General features: G+C 43.8%; 1 protein-coding gene across 1 annotated transcript in view; it reads left to right on the forward strand.

Moving 5' to 3' along the window:
* The window catches only part of LOC126262680 (tensin-1), a 622,011-nt gene that overhangs the window by 472,795 nt on the left and 129,303 nt on the right, over window positions 1–19,913 (forward strand). Inside the window, exon 11 of the mRNA XM_049959456.1 lies at window positions 8,345–8,827. Within this exon, the coding sequence (XP_049815413.1) occupies window positions 8,345–8,827 (483 nt within the window). The remainder of the gene's footprint in view (window positions 1–8,344; window positions 8,828–19,913) is intronic.

Below are 19,913 nucleotides of genomic sequence, written 5' to 3' on the forward strand. Positions count from 1 at the left end.
GATCTGGACTCGAACCCGGAACTTTACCTTTCACGACCAGTGCCCTCACACACTGAGCTGTCCAGACACAGTCCCACTTCTTCTCCTTTCTAAACATCGCAGAAGCACTCGCACGTACTTTGTTCGTCTAGCACTCCAAAAAGAAAGGATACTGCGGAGAAATCGCTTAGCCATAGCCTAGATGGTTGTGTCTAGAGCCGGCCGGAGTGGCCGAGCGGTTCTAGGCGCTACAGTCCGGAACCGCGCTACTGCTACGGTCGCAGGTTCGAATCCTGCCTCGAGGATGGATGTGTGTGATGTCCTTAGGTTAGTTAGGTTTAAGTAGTTCTAACTCTAGGGGACTGATGACCTCAGATGTTAAGTCCCATAGTGCTTAGACCCATTTGAACCATTTTATAGGCCCTACTACTGAATGGACCTCCAAAATGATATCACTGTACGGTACACAGTTCAGGAGATACAGCGCTGTAATCATTGAGATGCGTCAACAGACTGAGCGAAAATTACGCAGATTTTACTCCTCCATTGTTTGGTAATGAGACCTCTGAGCGACCGCCAACAAACTTTAAACATGACTTCAAACTTCTTTTAAATTTTTTCTCGGTCACAAGCTGAACGTCAAATGCTTAACACAGTAACTCATTCGTAATCAGACGTTTGAAGCTGTTTCATACATAGGCGTTCGGTTCTTTAAAGAATCGCTGTGGCCGGTCGGGTTTATCAGTATTCAGCCAACACGGCGGTTCAGCGGGACCTTGGCCAAACGCGTGCGCTATAGCCCTGTAATTTTAATCATTTGCATGTAAAACGTCGTTTTGCATCCCATGAATATTTCAATTACACGTTCTTTATTTGTTTTGCAGTTTTCGGAAACAGTCATGTGTATTAGTCCAGCCTTTATAATCTCTTCATCTTCATTTGAAATTACATCTAAATAACCTGCTCCAGTGCCCACAATATCCTTCGTGTTCCCGTGTTTTTCTTGCGGAAGTCGGTATCACAGCGAGATGGCTCGGCAACATACGTGTTAGATACTCATCCCTTATTCGACTTACGGAAACCACGGAAAACCTAAACCTTAGGTAGCCAGATGGGAACTTGAACTTTGCTCCCCCACATGTTCCTCCAGTGAGCTGACCACAGCGCCATCTCCTTCAGTTTTGGAAATCTCCTCCATTTGCATAAACGAACCATGGTAGTATCAACCAGTAGTTAGAAATGTGTCTGAATACAAACAAAATCTCGTTGTTATTGCATTATTCTGCTGACGAAAACTGGATTTTTATCTCTGTCTAAACTCGACAGACAGCTACGCCAAGAAGTATGTTGTGTTCCACGTAGTGTGAGAAACAACTGTGGATGTAAACCAGAGAGATCTGATAATCCTACTCCAGAGAGTCCATGTCGAGTCGAGATATAATTGTACTGCTGAAAATGTCTTCATCAGAAACAATGGGAACGGTGATATATCAATTGAGGTAGTGACGTAAATACATTTCGCAAATTAAACAAGATTCAGATGTATGTTTGGTCAATGTTGCGAGATAAATGAGGAGGTACTGGAATGGAGAAAAGTGTGTGCCTTGGGCTCTTCCACTTACTGAGACAGCTTAATTCGAAGCAAAACTCAAGAGCCTAACTGAACAAACTACTTAAAACATGAGTATGTCGGTATTATTCTTTCTTTCATATGTCTCCGTAGATAAAGAATTTATTTGATGATTGATACTATTAAATTTTAGGATACTTTTGAACTTCAGGATATTTTTGTACTTTATTAGTGTCTAACGTCCTCAAGCTTACTTCATACATTATTACTAACATATATTTAAAATCTTTCGCTAGGTACGAAATTAATTTTGTGTTTCCAAAGTATCCCACCGGATCTCACTCATTTCCGATCCATTATGAATATAAAAGTCTGTTTTTCACGGCGTATGCGTCTGTACCGAACCTGTTTGGTGGTGACACTGTAGTTTACAGGAACGTCGTTCCTCGAGGAATGTAAGGAGGTGCAGAACGATATAGATTTTATTTCGAAATGGTAAACTCAATAGCAGCTCTCTTTAAACGCGGGTTCATTCAAGTTAGTGTCCACAATCATGAGGAAGACCTGATAGTGCACCATTACAGCATTAATGGTGATCTCCTGAAGGACATCACATTGCTTAAGTTCCCGAGGGTAATAACACCACAAAGTGACGCGACCGAGCAAAGTGCTGGAGGGGTTAGCGCACCGAGTGCAGCGATACACATCCCCTATCGGTCTTCCAGATCTAAAATTCGTATCGTTTCCCGAATCGATCCTTTATCGCTCTTCCAGATCTAAAATCCCCATGGTTTCCCCAAACTGATTAAGGCGAATGCCGGGATGTTTCCTTCGTAAAGGATATAGGCGATTTCCTTCCCCTTTCTTCCCACATTCTGAGTTTGCGCCCAGTCTCTGATAGCATCATTATTAAATGTTCCTTTCATGAATGAAAGAAAGCAGACAGAGCGATCACGGTTAATTAATGGTAGCGAAGGTGAATGGGTGACCTGAATTCAGTGTGAGTTAAGCTGTATCCAGTGTAACATACTCCAGTTCGCGAAGTGTAGGCATGTATCCGTAGATGTGATGGTTTTACCTTCAAATAGTTTAGTGATATCATCTTTCAATGTACGTCAGAATCCAGTAAGTCGTACAAACCCTCTCCGCGAGCACAGCTTCGTTGCTGAGTATGAATATCATGAGAGAATCATCGAGCAGAATAACGTGAAGTAGGCGTACCACCTGCAATCGTACCACGTATGGCAGAGGACTGTAATGTTTCAATAACCTTCGGGTTGGTGATAACTTCACATTTAAGATAGGAAGAAGGCTAGAAACTTCTCCCACAGCGAAACATTTGAGTCCTAGTTTTAGGAAAATGAGGGACACAATTTACCGTAAAGTTATCGGAAGAACCACTCCGGTGTTTGCTTTGAGTGACTTAGGTAAATAACAAAGAATCTAAAGTGTACTGGACATAGTTGCTGTTGAATCTTCCGGGTTGTATTATCGTGGTCCATTAATCTATTTTTTTGTTCCTGGCGTTTCGTCCAGAGCTGATTTGGACATCTTCAGAATTGAATGTAACTCCATCCTCTGTCTGGAGTGTGGGACTACGGCTGGTCAATTTCCAGTAATACAATACCAATCGTCGTTATTTAGGTTTTATTTTTAAGGTACCAGTTTCGACAATACATTATGTCATCTTCAGGCCTGCTTAAATCGAGTAACCTTCGTGTTACCAACTGATGAGTCGGACATCGGAGAGCGACATAAATGCTATGAAAAGGGAGGAGTAATCGATAAAGATAATCCTTGTCAAAGGTAAAACTTAACTATCGACGTCGTCTGCCCAAGACTAAATTTATTTATCGATTCTGTAGAGGTACTGTTCATATATCACCAAGCTTCTTCGATGTTAAAATTGTCCCGATGCTGTCTCTGTAAAGCCATCGATAATAGTTCGTCATTGTCATTTTCATCTACAATGGCTAACTATAACCTACTTCTGTGCGGAGAAGCCATCGAGATACACAGTATGTAAACAAAACTGTTTACAACGTAGCACACTGATTTAGCTTCATTCCACATGAACAAATTTTGATACAGGACGCTTGTGGTCTGTCAGGACGCTTTCGGCCTATGATGTCGAGAAACAACCTCAAATTGGTGTACAAAAGCCACCTGAACTACAGAGCATGTGTGCCTCGCGAGATTTCGGTGAAATTCGTCATTGAATATTAGAAACCGCTTGGTCTTGCACTCAAATATAGTAAAATTGATGTAAATTTTGCTTCAAAATATTGTGAATTTTAACAGCATAAAATTAACAATACATCTGTTTTGTTTGTCTGGCCTTCTCAGTACGAAACTACTGTGCTGTGCTTGTAAGGAATAAGTTTAGACAGAGTTGTAAATGTAATTAGTATTTGCATAACGTTTACAAAAGACTTGTTTCTTTCATTAGCCTCACGGTAAAATTTAAAATAATGTTATTAACTAAGCAACTGGCTAAGAAGCCATATATGTTTATGTTAGATAACTAGGTTCAATCTTTTAGAGGATTATCTACGCCGATCACGCCCCATTTTCGTTGTATTTGTCGCGTTCTGATGCTCAATCCGCCAGTTGGTAGGATCTGCGAATCCAGGAGTACGTCTGATGAGGTTTAACGCAACTCCGGAAGATACGTCAGGAACAAAAAGAGTTTCATGGACTTCAACTACACAGCACTGGTGTTTGTATGTCCATCCTTGTGACTGGAGGTCAGAGGGACTACAGCCGTTCACTTATGTAAGAAAATGCAACGCCTAGAGCCGTCCTTGTGATGCCGTTTATTGTATGACTACCAGCTGATGGCTGGTGAAACATCAGATTTACTGCGTAAACCAGTAATGTCGGACACTGATGCATCGTGTACTGTGACGCTGTCAACACCTTCAGCATCAGCTACGACCTGAAGATGGTGCACTGAAGCACCGAAACTGGTAGCCATAGAATAAACGGCATCGTAAGGACGGCTGTAGGTGTTTAATTTTCTTACACAGCACTGGAGATTCACCAGCAAGAAAGATATCCGTGCCGACCGCTGCGGCCGAGCGGTTCTAGGCGCTTCAGTCCGGAACCGCGCTGCTGCTACGGTCGCAGGTTCAAATCCTGCCTCGGGCATGGATGTGTGTGATGTCCTTAGGTTAGTTAGGATTATGTGGTTCTAAGTCTAGGGGACATTACCTCAGATGTTAAGTCCCATTGAGCTTAGAGCCATTTGAATCATTTGAAAGATATCCGTGCAAGCTTTCATTGTATGTACAGGGTGTTTCAAAAATGACCGGTATATTTGAAACGGCAATAAAAACTAAACGAGCAGCGATAGAAATACACCGTTTGTTGCAATATGCTCGGGACAACAGTACATTTTCAGGCAGACAAACTTTCGAAATTACAGTAGTTACAATTTTCAACAACAGATGGCGCTGCGGTCTGGGAAACTCTATAGTACGATATTTTCCACATATCCACCATGCGTAGCAATAATATGGCGTAGTCTCTGAATTAAATTACCCGAAACCTTTGACAACGTGTCTGGCGGAATGGCTTCACATGCAGATGAGATGTACTGCTTCAGCTGTTCAATTGTTTCTGGATTCTGGCGGTACGCCTGGTCTTTCAAGTGTCCCCACAGAAAGAAGTCACAGGGGTTCATGTCTGGCGAATAGGGAGGCCAATCCACGCCGCCTCCTGTATGTTTCGGATAGCCCAAAGCAATCACACGATCATCGAAATATTCATTCAGGAAATTAAAGACGTCGGCCGTGCGATGTGGCCGGGCACCATCTTGCATAAACCACGAGGTGTTCGCAGTGTCGTCTAAGGCAGTTTGTACCGCCACAAATTCACGAAGAATGTCCAGATAGCGTGATGCAGTAATCGTTTCGGATCTGAAAAATGGGCCAATGATTCCTTTGGAAGAAATGGCGGCCCAGACCAGTACTTTTTGAGGATGCAGGGACGATGGGACTGCAACATGGGGCTTTTCGGTTCCCCATATGCGCCAGTTCTGTTTATTGACGAAGCCGTCCAGGTAAAAATAAGCTTCGTCAGTAAACCAAATGCTGCCCACATGCATATCGCCGTCATCAATCCTGTGCACTATATCGTTAGCGAATGTCTCTCGTGCAGCAATGGTAGCGGCGCTGAGGGGTTGCCGCGTTTGAATTTTGTATGGATAGAGGTGTAAACTCTGGCGCATGAGACGATACGTGGACGTTGGCGTCATTTGGACCGCAGCTGCAACACGGCGAACGGAAACCCGAGGCCGCTGTCGGATCACCTGCTGCACTAGCTGCGCGTTGCCCTCTGTGGTTGCCGTACGCGGTCGCCCTACCTTTCCAGCACGTTCATCCGTCACGTTCCCAGTCCGTTGAGATTTTTCAAACAGATCCTTTATTGTATCGCTTTTCGGTCCTTTGGTTACATTAAACCTCCGTTGAAAACTTCGTCGTGTTGCAACAACACTGTGTTCCAGGCGGTGGAATTCCAACACCAGAAAAATCCTCTGTTCTAAGGAATACACCATGTTGTCTACAGCACACTTGCACGTTGTGAACAGCACACGCTTACAGCAGAAAGACGACGTACAGAATGGCGCACCCACAGACTGCGTCGTCTTCTATATCTTTCACATCACTTGCAGCGCCATCTGTTGTTGAAAATTGTAACTACTGTAATTTCGAAAGTCTGTCCGCCTGAAAATGTACTGTTGTCCCAAGCATATTGCAACAAACGGTGTATTTCTATCGCTGCTCGTTTAGTTTTTATTGCCGTTTCAAATATACCGGTCATTTTTGAAACACCCTGTATCGGGCCTATTTGAACACTGCTGCTTCTGAACGCGAGTTCACTACCTTCAGTGCAGTGCTGTCTTGTTCGATATACGAGGGTTATTCGGAAAGTAAGGTCCAATCAGACATGAAATGGAAACCACAGTGACAATCCGATGATGCTGTGCACAGATGTGTTGGGCAGTGTCTTCAATATGCCCGTGGATCGCATCACGCCGCTCTGTTCAGCGAGCACGTAAAGATGCTCAGATCTCCCGCCAAGTAAGAGGGCCTGGTGAGAGATTTCACCTGATGTCATGCAGCGCGCCTAACCTAAGTGCCGTGCGTTTCCTTCTTCATGACGCACTGTAGGGGCAATGAAGATGCTCCTGCAGAGTTTTCGATGGGAAGTGTTTGATCACTCGCAATGCAGGCCGTAATTGGCTCCCTGTGAGTTTCATCTGTGCTCACAAAAACCGCGGCTATGAAGACATTTTGGCACAACAAAGAACTGAAGACTATCGCAGAGAACTGGCGGGAGACACAGGCGATGCCTTCTATGTTCAAATGTTCAAAAACTGTTCAAATGTGTGTGATATCTTATGGGACTTAACCGCTAAGGTCATCAGTCCCTAAGCTTACACGCTACATAACCTAAATTATCCTAAGGACAAACACAGACACCATGCCCGAGGGAGGACTCGAACCTCCGCCGGAACCAGCCGCCCAGTCTATGACTGCAGCGCCTGAGACCGCTCGGCTAATTCCGTTCGGCGCTGCCTTCTATGACGAGGCTGTTGGAAAGCCGGTAGAACGCTACGACGGATGTCTAAGTCGGAGCGGCGGCTATTTAGAGAAGTAACTGGAAGGTTTAGCTAACTGTCGCGAATAAAACGTTTTTGTTTTCACAGTGGTTTCCATTTCGCGACCTATCGGACCTTACTTTCCGAACAGCCCTCTCGATCTAATCCTGATATTCACGAATTTGAACCAAGCTGCTCCTGAATGCTAATCGAATGCTCGAATAGTTACCCTACGTCGTTGTGTGTGAAATACCAACACATTAGTAACGTTCAAAGGGGGCGTGGTCTGCCCCAAACGTGCCCAATGCCGCGCTCGTGTGTAGTCTTAAACCTGCCACCTGTAGACACACTCAGCAGGTGCGAGCACCTGACCAGTAATTCCTTTCTGTCGCTCCGGCGGTATGCTTCGAGATGAACAAAGACAGCTGGCAAGGTATCGGAGACCGCTCGGCTAATTCCGCGCGGCGCTGCCTTCTATGACGAGGGTGTTGGAAAGTTGGTAGAACGCTACGACAGACGTCTAAGTCGGAGCGGCGACTATTTAGAGAAGTAACTGGGTGTAGCTAATTGTTGCGAATAAAACTTTTTTTTTTTCACAGTTGTTTCCATTTCACGACCGATCGAACCTTATTTCCCAACAGCCCTGTTCATCTGATCGAAGATCATGATATTCACGGATTTGAACCGAGCTGCTCCTGAATGCTAATCGAATGCTCGAATAGTTACCCTACCTCGTTGTGTGTGTGATGCCAACACATTAGTCACGCTCAGAGGAGGCGGGGTCTGCCCAAAACGTGCCCAATGCCACGCTCGTGTGTAGTCTTAAACCTGCCACCTGTAGACACACTCAGCAGGTGCGAGCACCTCACTGGTAATTGCTTTCTGTCGCGCCGGAGGCATGCTTCGCGATGGACAAAGACAGCTGGCGAGGTATCGGAGACCGTTTAAAGCCCGGTGGCAGGCCCCCGCGTCACCAGCTGTGCGCGTCCGCCACAAGGGCGACGCGTCCGGCGCGAGGTTGCCAGCCGAGACGCCGGCACTCCGCAGTCCAGCGCAGGTACGCGGCTCGCGCAGTCCAGTTCCGCGAGTCTCCAGTGCGGCCGGTGCCGTCTTCCCAAAATTGGCGCTCGCCGCGGCTGCAGCAGCAGCAGCTGGTGAGTCGGCAACAACGGTATGCCCGCGCGTTGCAGGCCGTTCGCGGGTGACGTCATCAGCCCCCCTCCCTCGGCGGCGGCGTCGCCCACGCGCGCGGGCGGCGGCAGCGGCAGCGGCGGCCCGGCCTCGCCGCTGCTGGCGGCGGGCGGCCAGTGCGACGACGGCTTCGGCGAGGGCGACAGCATCCCGTACCACGCGCGCCAGGACTCGCGGCCCTTCACCTACGGCGCCATCCCCGGCGGCGGCGGCAGCGCAGCCGGCATGCTCGCCTCCCCCAGCCTCGTGCGCAAGGCCAGCTTCAAGGGCGGCGGCGGCGGCGGCGGCGGCTCCCTGTCGGCCCCCGGCACCGCCTCCACGACGCCGACCGCCGCCGCGCCCCCGGGGATGGTGGCGTCGTCGCCGGCGCCCGTGTCGCCCCCGGACAGCCTGTCCACGTCGGCCGCGTGGGACTACCGCTACAGCAACGGCGGCAGCAGCAGTAGCACGACGTCTCCGCGCTCGCCAGAGTTCCACGACGGGTGAGTCGAAACATTCTTTTCCCCTCTCTTGTTTACTTCGTTCTCTTTCACTAGTCCCGACAGTAACTGTAGCCTGCTCTTCAGCTGCACGAACTAAGGTTTATCGACATTTAAATGGTGTGCTTTCGGGTGTTCAGCCGTCTCGCCGATTCCAGCTCCCTGCACAAAATTTCGACGACGGACCCAGTCGTCTTCGTCAGGTGCTTCGAGCTGTTACTATGCTCACTTTTGTTTCGTTAAAAAAAATTCTTTATTTCCATAATAATAATTATTATACAAAGTAACCCACCATCTTACTGATTATTGGGTCTTAATTTTCTTAGTGTTATTATAATAGCAGCTACTACATTTTTAATTATTTGCAGACAGTACTACATTTTTATTAATGGGCAGACTACTTCATGGATTGTAGCCATGTATGGAAGTGAAACATGGACGATAAATTGTTTGGACAAGGAGAGATTAGAAGCTTTCGAAATGTGGTGCTACAGAAGAATGATGAAGGTTAGATGGGTGAATCACATAACTAATGAGGAGATATTGAATAGAATTGGGGTGAAGAGGATTTTGTGGCACAACTTGACAAGAAGAAGGGCCCGCTTGGTAGGACATGTTCTGAGGCATCAGGGGATCACCAATTTAGTATTGGAGGTCAGCGTGGAGGGTAAAAATCGTAGAGGGAGACCAAGAGATGAATACACTAAGCAGATTCAGAAGGATGTAGGTTGCAGTAAGTACTGGGAGATGAAGAAGCTTGCACAGGATAGAGTAGCATGGAGAGCTGCATCAAACCAGTCTCAGGACTGAAGACAACAACAACAACTTCTAGTGTTAGCATAATTTCTAATATCTACGAGTGGTTAGTGTTGACTGCCTGCAGCGTTACATACGTGCCAGTGTTAATATAAACCTACTTGGGTGCCCGGCTCATAGAGCTAATCCCTATGAACATGGCCCTGGCGCAGGGCGGGCAAGGAGTTAATTATCGCTGCAGGTTCCTAATCTACTATCCTATTCTATTTAACTAAAATCTACTACCTATTCTACGTCATAGTCGGTGCGTTGTCTAGTTCGTGAACAAGATCACCCCAGCCCCCCTAGTCCTGCACGTGGCGGATTCCAACTGTTGAGTCGACCTATCCACGAACAGGCGGTACGGGATTGGAGTGGTGGACGCGATCGGTGATTACTAACTAGTCACGAAGGTCTCTCAGGAAAGTTGTTAACACTTTTTGTGATACCTCGTTGGCTAATGTGTTCAGCGTTTGAAAGGTCTCTTCTTGTCTGAGTAGGTCGTAACTATTGCTACTCGGCAGTTGTTGTCTTAGTGCGGCTGCTACATCACCGAAAAGGGGCCACTCGTAAACCACATGGTCATAAGTACCCTCTGATGGGACACAGTCACACGCGGGCGTCGCCCTCCTCCCAAACCGACATAGATAAGTCGTACTGTGGTCACTTGCTGCCCGGACTCCGACCAAACACTTCCTGGCAGATTAAAACTGTGTGCCGCACCGAGATTCGAACTCGGAACCTTCGCCTTTCGCGGGCAAGTGCTGTACCATCTGAGCTACCCAAGCACGACTCACGCCCCGTCCTCACAGCATTACTTCTGCCAGTACCTCGTCTCCTACCTTCCAAACTTTACTGGCAGAAGTGAAGCTGTTAGGACGGGGCGTGAGTCGTGCTTACCCCTCATATGGTAGAGCACTTGCCCGCGAAAGGCAAAGGTCCCGACTTCGAGTCTCGGTCCGGCACACAGTTTTAATCTGCCAGGAAGTTTCATATCAGCGCACACTCCGCTGCAGAGTGAAAATCTCATTCTCCGACCACACAGTTTGCTTGCAGTGCTTGCATAGTGAAAATTGTAACCAACAGCTGTGTAGTAATTCACACGTCGTTTATTCAAAACATACTACCAGTTTCGACACGAAAAGGCTTCATCTTGAGGCTCCCGTATACGGAAACAGACGTAGGATGACAGTAAAGTCTAATAAGAGTACTGACAACAAAAATCACAGTTTGTCACTGAAACTGCGATTTGTCACCCATTTAGTCACATACTGCAACTTTTGTTGTCAGTACTTTCCTTATAATTTACTGCCATGCTACAAGTTCGTTTGTGTGGCCATCCTCTGCAGCAAGCATATAAACACTTGTTTTGCAAATCAAACTGCGTTTTCCTGCTGCTAGGTACTTTATTTATCCCATACCCTTTTCGGCTCCTCCTGTTCTAAGGCATCATCAGTGGGATATACAACGATGCAGTTTTGTTAGTTATAGATTATCCATCAGTTCACTTCGCGATTTTTTGTAAAAACAGTAGTTACTCACATCTGGTCTGCAGGTCGCACTACCACTTTTATCACTGCCATATAGTCACATCTTTGTGTTCAAGCCATCCACACACTGTTCACCATGTTTCTCACTCTTTTTTGTGGTGGACTATCGTTCTTTTGTCACTCGATTCAACTATTTCGTCATATACTTCTATTCACAGCGTAATGGAGTCGCAATATTTACGCTGTCAAAAGAAGTGTACGACGAAATAGGGTATCGAGTGACAAAAGAACGATAGTCCACCACAAAAAAGAGTAATAAACAAGGTGAACAGTGTGTGGATGGCTTGAACACAAAGATGTGACTATATGGCAGTGATAAAAGTGGTAGTGCGACCTCCAGACCAGATGTGAGGAAACGCAGATCACCAAATCGTAAGTAATTACTGTTTTTACAAAAAATCGCGAAGTTAACTGTTTGATATCTATAACTGTTGTTGTTGTTGTTGTTGTTGTCTTCAGTCCTGAGACTGGTTTGATGGAGCTCTCCATACTACTCTATCCTGTGCAAGCTTCTTCATCTCCCGGTACTTACTGCAACCTGCATCCTTCTGAATCTGCTTAGTGTATTCATCTCTTGGTCTCCCTCTACGATTTTTACCCTCCACGCTGCCCTCCAATGCTAAATTTGTGATCCCTTAATGCCTCAGAACATGTCCTACCAACCGGCCCCTTCTTCTTGTCAAGTTGTGCCACAAACTCCTCTTCTCCCCAATTCTATTCAATACCTCCTCATTAGTTGTGTGATCTACCCATCTAATCTTCAGCATTCTTCTGTAGCACCCACTGATTAGTGGGTCTTAATTTTCTTAGTGTTATTATAATAGCAGCTACTATATTTTTACTTTACTACAGACAGTACTACATTTTTATTAATGGGCAGCCTACTTCTAGTGTTAGTATAATTTCTAATATCTACGAGTGGTTAGTGTTGACTGCCTGCAGCGTTACGCATGTGCCAGTTTTAATATAAACCTACTTGGTTGCCTGGCTCATAGAGCTAAACCCTATGAGCATGCCCCTGGCACAGGGCGAGCAAGGAGTTAATTATCGCTGCAGGTTCCTAATCTACTATCATATTCTCTATAACTAAAATCTACTACCTATTCTACGTCATAATCGGTGCGTTGTCTAGTTCGTGAACAAGATCACGCCAGTCCCCCTAGTACTGCACGTGGCGGATTCCAACTGTTAAGTCGACCTATCCACGAATAGGCGGTACGGGATTGGAGTGGTGGACGCGATCGGTGATTACTAACTAACTACTCACGAAGGTCTCTCAGGAAAGTTGTTAACACTTTTTGTGATACCTCGTTGGCTAGCGTGTTCAGTCTCTGAAAGGTCTCTTCTCGTCTGAGTAGGTCATAGGTGTTGTTACTTGGTAGTTGTTGTCTTAGTGCGGCTGCTACATCATCGGAAAGGGGGAACTTGTAAACCACATGGTCAGGAGTACCCTCTGATGCGCCACAGTCACACGCGGGCGTCGCCCTTCTCCCAAACCAACATAGATAACTCGTACTATGGTCACTTGCTGCCCGGACTCCGACCAGACACTTCCTGGCAGATTAAAACTGTGTGCCGGACCGAGACTCGAACTCGGAACCTTCGCCTTTCGCGGGCAAGTGCTGTACCATCTGAGCTACCCAAGCACGACTCACGCCCCGTCCTCACAGCTTTACTTCTACCAGTACTTCGTGTCCTACCTTCCAAACTTTACTGGCAGAAGTAAAGCTGTGAGGACGGGGCGTGAGTCGTGCTTGGGTAGCTCTGATGGTAGAGCACTTGCCCGCGAAAGGCGAAGGTTCCGAGTTCGTGTCTCGGTCCGGCACACAGTTTTAATCTGCCAGGAAGTTTCATATCAGCGCACACTCCGCTGCAGAGTGAAAATCTCATTCTCCAACCACACAGTTTCCTTTCAGTGCTTGAATAATGAAAATTGAAACCAACAGCTGTCTAGTAATTCGGACGTCGTTTATTCAAAACATGCTACCATTTTCAGCTTCATCTTCAGGCTCCTGTACACGGAAACACACGTATAATGAGTGTACTGATAACAAAAATCACAGTTTGTGACTGAAACTGGAATTTGTCACCCTTTTAGTCACAAACTGCGACTTTTGTTGTCAGTACTCTCCTAATAATTTACTGTCATGCTACTTATATTTCCGTACACAGGAGCCTGAAGATGAAGCTTTTTCGTGTCGAAACTGGTAGCATGCTTTGAATAAACGACGTCTGACTTACAGTACAGCTCTTGGTTCAATTTCAATTATTCAAGTACTTAATGTCCTGCTGCTGCTCCCCCACTGTCCCGATGGATTACCAGAGTTTGCTTGCAGTCCAGGCAGCGAGCGCGCATGATAACAAAGCTCAGAGAATCCGAACAAGGATATTCGGTAGATCGTCCAAACAACGTACAGAAAAACAGAGTCAACAACTCGTCAGAATGCTTGAAATGATATCACGTCGAAAAACCTGAAAGGTCACATTTTTTTCCGAAAACGTTAGTCAGTTCAGTCGATCGGATTCATCGTGGAAAAAGAAATAAAACAATATAAACATTGCAGAACAGTCGTCATCACCAAAGAAACCCGAGAAACGGCTGTAAACGAATACTTGGGAAGACTAAGCCTTAATATGCAGAAAATTAGTAGACAATATGCTGCTTGATATTTTATTTTTGTATATAAATTTTTTTCGGTTTTATTGCCTTCATCAATACGTCTGCAAACAATCGCATTGATTTGTATTTTACATAACATATAATTTATAACGCTTTTTTTACATTGGATGTTGTAGTCACGTCCTAATGTTGTAAACGGACGCATGGCTACTTTGAGTAAACTGTTGCTGCTGTCTGTAGTTGTATAAAATATTTTTTCAGTAACGTTTAGAAGTCGTTCTACGATTTGATGTTGGACATGTATTGAGTAAGCAGGCAGTTGTCAAAACTGAATTTCTACGACTGTAAAGATAATTAAAAAACATATTATAACATACGTACAGCATAAAAGCATCGAAGAACTTTAGAACGTTACCGAAAAAAATATTATATCTAACAGCTACGGAAACCAGCAATAGTTTGAGATATGTCTGTTTACTACGTCAGTGTCAGAGTATAGTATCCCATGTAAAAAAAAAACTTTATAAATTATATATTGTGTAAAATGTAAATAAATCCGATTGTTTTCATGAAGGAAATAGAGCCGAAATAAGATTATATACCAAAATAAATTATCAAGCAGCATACTGTCTACAATTCTCTGCATAATGTCCTACTGTGACATCATATGTACCGTACGCCCCAAAATGAAGAAACTAAGGCTTAAGTGGCAATCAGAATACAAATAAGAAACATTTTAATATCAGTGCGGGAAAAAAAATTGCAGATGACGCACCGTGGAAAAAATCGCCGGTTCCGCCGAAGCTAAATAGCTGTACAAACGACCAACAGGGAAGTAAACTAAATCAACTAGTGATGTTGCGAAAGCGCTGAAACGTTTACAGATGAATGTGGAAAGCAGTAATCTGTGTTTCGCTAGATGCAACGTCCCCGCAGTGCTTCATTTTTAAGCAAGTACGAACATTAGTAACGAGCTCTTTAAAAAAAAAAAAAAAAAAAAAAAAAGAATGTATGTGTAATCCAAGGCGAGCATGGATGCCAAGGATCTGGCCAATCTATGCCTATCTGCTGACCAGGTAAACGCGCGTTAAAGTGCATTCGAGTGCACTAACTGAAATGTCGAGGGCACAGTCGCGCGTGAGTAACTTATTTCGACCCATTAGCGTAACCATTCAAGCAGTCAGTCGGTATTTAAGCTAGAAACGTTCGTTTATCTTTCATGAACAATCGAAACACACACTCAGATCGCACAGCAGCAACAATTAGATGTATCATAACTAAATGTATGTGACAATGTCAGATGTATTTACTTTCTTATTGTTACAAGAGAAAGCCAGAATTCATATTCCACATATCCCAATATTTCAATCGACATTTTACACATCGATGTAACATGAAACAGTTTTAAAAAGACAGACTTGAAATGGAGATGCTGAGCTGGAGGCTAATCGTTGATGGAGTGAAAGAGTTGTTGCCATTCTCGCTGTTGGTAACGTTGGTACTACTGACAATTATCAAGTCGATCAGCTCCCAGTATCAGAAGAAAGCCGATAAACGGATAAACGTCAATTTGTACGTATTAAGTTACGTTATGGTGGAACTGGATGTTGTGGGTTGAAGAACACTTTCTTCTATCGGTTTACTCTCTGCTTGAAGCGATTAAGGTGAACTGTTATATGTGAACGTTACTTTTAAAAAAATCTTATATCGGGGCTGTCATATTAAAGCAATCAATCTCGACGTCAGTAAAACATAAGTCGAAAATACTTGAGTATAGTTCCAAATATTCTTCCACATAAGAAATTTGAGACTTACTTTCATGAACTCGACGTTACAACACAATGAGGTAGGCCGTAGTCCTATACAAGAAGATAAGTCATCCTGAAGAGTAGAGCAACTGAGTGAATGTAAGTGAACAGAATCGAGTGCCTGATCGTATTTTGATAACACGAAAAGTGTAGGTATTATTAGATAGCACTGTTGTTACAATTTATCCAACCCTTAACAACATATATGACTGCGACTAGATTTTCAGTTTGTGCATAACGATCTGCAGCTATCACAATGCATCTCTTTTCAAAAATTAAGATTTTGGAGCGGTAGTCACGTAAGAGGCCCACATTTTCGGTCGATTCATTTGAAGCAACAGGGTCACGTTGACACGAGAAAATACTCAATATAATTCCAGAAGGAATATTATAGCGTTTTCAGGAAGTAGTCCGATTTTATGACAGGATATTCTTTGCTCTGTAACATGCTATATATTAAAAGGTTATTACATTACACCAATTTTAAATCACTTTGCTCACAGATCTGTTAATTGAAATAACTCACTTTTTCCGTAGTTATTACGGCCAGTTCGTATACTTTCTTCCAGAGACCTGTCAGCTTGTTAGTATACGTCATTGCATGATGACATGATCATGATTTTGGGTGAGCTGCAATTGTGGTTAACGGTCAGATAAATCTCAAGGGGTCGAGATTCTCAAGTGATCGTTGATGTAATGTTTAAGCATGGCAGAATATACTATCCATAATAACAATAATAAACACAAGTGAAAATTACGTCAGTCACACCTTTACGGATGAAAGTTGATCAGCGCCACGGTTATTTTAATAGCCGTACACATTAAGATGTAAACGAACAACACTTGTATACTGTAGAGTGGTAATGAGATAAAGTCAAATGTGGTGTCCGTGTGTAGCAGAACAACGGAATCTGTCACACACACAGTACAGCAAAACTTTTTTGAAACTGATTGTGGGTGAGAGGAACCAGCCGATCGATAATCCATTGTACTTTTTATCCTGCTACAGGGATTCATGGTTTTATTAATGTTTATCGGACACCAGTCTGAATTTTTCTCGACGCACTCCGAGTTTTGTAGGTTCTACGCTGGATACAATCCTTTAAATACAAAACATTAGCTGATCCATTTTCAAGTTTTTTAGCTGAAGTTTCCAGAAAATAGTCTACGATTTAATTATATAGATTGGGTCCAGTAGATGAAAAATCGTTGTCATGTGAATTCCACAAAGAATGTAAATTCCACAAGGCAAAATTTTTGTTTCATTTAGGAATGTGTCTCACTATTGACAAAAAACCTTATGCTGCGAGGGATCAACATCTCAATACAAACCGGTTCTATGCGCTAAATCCCGAAGTCACTCGTCGCTGAAAGTACTTCTGTTGCACGATATTGCACGCCCACACTCTTCCCTCGACTCAGTTGAAACCTTTAATCATTTTGGTTTCGAAGTGCAGGAACACCTTGCATTCCCACCTTGTTGATCGAAGATCATATCTACTGAGAGGACAGTTCCACAATATTATCTGTTTCCGTTATTTTTCCTAAAATAGTTCTCTGTTTACTGGCCCTCGTCTAGGGTACTGAGTATAATGAACGTGATTTTTAGGCGAATGCCGAGCTGGCCCCCATCTCAGCCTGATAAGCACAACGTTTAAAACAGCATTAACACGATCCGCACACACACACACACACACACACACACACACACACAAACGTCTCGCGACACTTCACTTCATGTCATACCATCACTGAAACTTTCGCTAAACACACAGTAAACAGGTAAATACACATTGTGAAGCAGGAGTCACCCAGCAAGCAATTAAACTATGGTAGTATATTCTTGGTATAGTGCAAGCGCACAGTGCGATAACAACTGGTTTCGACAATTCATTACGTTTAATTTAGTTCAGTTTTCTGTAATTTGATAATGGTTTCTCTCCCACCACAACACTTAAAGCTAACTTTTAACATTGTAAAAGTTGAGGTGTATTAGCCTTCAACTTATTTTCTCACTTCCACACCCTCAACTTCCAGTTTCAGCTCTGTATTCTGCATCTCCTTCGAAATGAAAAGAAACAGCCAAGTGATTACGAGGAAAGTTCATGTCACTGACCAACTCAGAAAAATAAAGTTAGTAGTCTCGCGTAAATATAGATTTATGTGGTAGTAACACTAGTGATAGCGAGAGAAGGCGTAAGCCGTGGCTGTACTCAAGGACCCTTCCAGCAGTCACTCGGAATACTTTAGGATAAAACACAGAAAACCTGAATCAGAATGGACTTAATACGAGCCTAGTATCTGACAGTACAGAAAACGTACGTCGGTACCCAGAATCTGTGTGGCAAGTTGTGTGGAGACTCTCATCTGCTCATTAACCCCACTTATTCAGTGTGCTTGAGCGCGTCATTTTGTCATTATGTACGTAGGCAGGGTTTCTAGTCCAAGGACAATTGCCGCATTCTTGCTTCCCACCGGCACCCAAGTTGCGAACACCACGACATCCGACGCAAGAGAGAGGTGACGGAATAGGTGATTCTGAGAAACTTCGTCTCAACATTATTTTTGTGCTATGCGTCGCAATTCTGTCAACGCAGCTACGTCGAGCATTTGCCACAGAACTGGTGAAACCTCGTGACAGCACAGAATTATTTCTCTCCTGAGAACAGTCTCGTCACAGTGGATACCTACAGTGCACAGACACTTCTCAGAAAACCAAGTGATCCGATTGCATATCGATGTACAGCGTGTGTATTAGAATTAGCATATTCTGATTTTTTTTTCCTGTATCGCAATTTTCCGGGCGTGCACTGTAAGATTTCCTACTTCTCGTCGATCTGACAGTCGTTTACATTGGCCGGTGTTGACCGTCTCTTTAATCTACGACTTATTTATCGTGCTCACCTATAATTGCGAATCGATGACACACTGAGCTACGTTTTCTTTCTTATCTGCCAGCACTGTATTACCCCAAACATGTGTAGGAAACTGCGGTTGAGCGAAATACCAGATCAACCATCGTGAACCCGCTACTTCGATATGATCTGGATTTAGTTCACTCCACAAATTAGCAAACTACGCATTATTCTACACGAATTACTTCGTTTCTTTATGTATATTTATTTTACACGACAGTATTACAGAACTTACAACTAATCTGTCTTCTTCCAGCATCTTCTCTTTACAAAAAATATAGCTCTACCCATCTAAATTTACATTAAGAGGTTACAAGTGTAGTTGAGGTATTATTAGTATTAATTAAGGCAAAAATTAACAATTGCTGAAATGACTGCACTACTAGTAACATTATTAATCTATTACTAAGCCAAATATTGTCACTTAGCCCAAAGCTCCCTTCCCCTCCCTTTTTCTAAACAAGTCCTGCACCTAAGTGAAACATAGTAGTGCACTTAAGAGACAGACGGAAATATTACACTTGTTTTCAACTGCCACCCGTCAGCGTAAATACCATTCATAAAGTAGCAGCTGGGAATAGTATTGCACATTACGCTTTACATTAACAGATATTTGTTTTTTTCCTAGCCTTAGTTGGAAAAATAAATATTTTTGCTTAATTCAGATAAAAATCACTATTACATCGAAACTATAAGGTGTGTAGGTTAGAAGAACCTTGAAAAACGATAATTATGTTATCTGTTGGATGATAGTATTACATTGATGTCTATTAGTACTTAAAAGTTCAACAAAAGAGATTCAAAAATTTGTGGATATAGTAGACTGAAACATCAAAGTTTCATAAAGACTCTGGTAGGGATGTTTAGACGATGCTACGATTACGATCAATTTCTGTAGTTTCGCTTAAATAGCAGGAAAAACGTAATATGTTTTCTGTATTATACGTTCTAAATAACACTAAAAGTTTGCTATCGATATAAGCGTAAAACCCAGCAGGGAGCAGCTCACGTTTTCAGCCTTGATCTCGGGGTACGGAGGGTATGCAGTTGCATCCCACCAGAATCGCGTATCAGCCTATCTCCGTCACGAAATAAAACCTAAGTACAGCCACAGATCGTAAACTGACATCGCCTCTGCTATTCAATCAGAAATGCCCAGCTTCTAACACATAAGAATCATACCTGTCTAAATTAGTTATCGCGGCCTTTATAAATACTGCGAAATTTTTGTTACTTCGTGAAAAATATACAACAGCACTTTGATTTAGAACATATCTCCTGAACTGTCTTTTTCCCCCTCTTCCCCCCCCCTTCCTCCTCCTCCTCCTACTCCTCCTCCTCCTCCTCCTCTTCCTCCGGCTCCTGCCCTTCTTCTTCTTATTCTTCTTATTCTTATTCTAC

This window comes from Schistocerca nitens, chromosome 6 (genome assembly GCF_023898315.1).
Source record: "Schistocerca nitens isolate TAMUIC-IGC-003100 chromosome 6, iqSchNite1.1, whole genome shotgun sequence".
Classification (NCBI taxonomy): Eukaryota; Metazoa; Arthropoda; class Insecta; order Orthoptera; family Acrididae; genus Schistocerca; species Schistocerca nitens.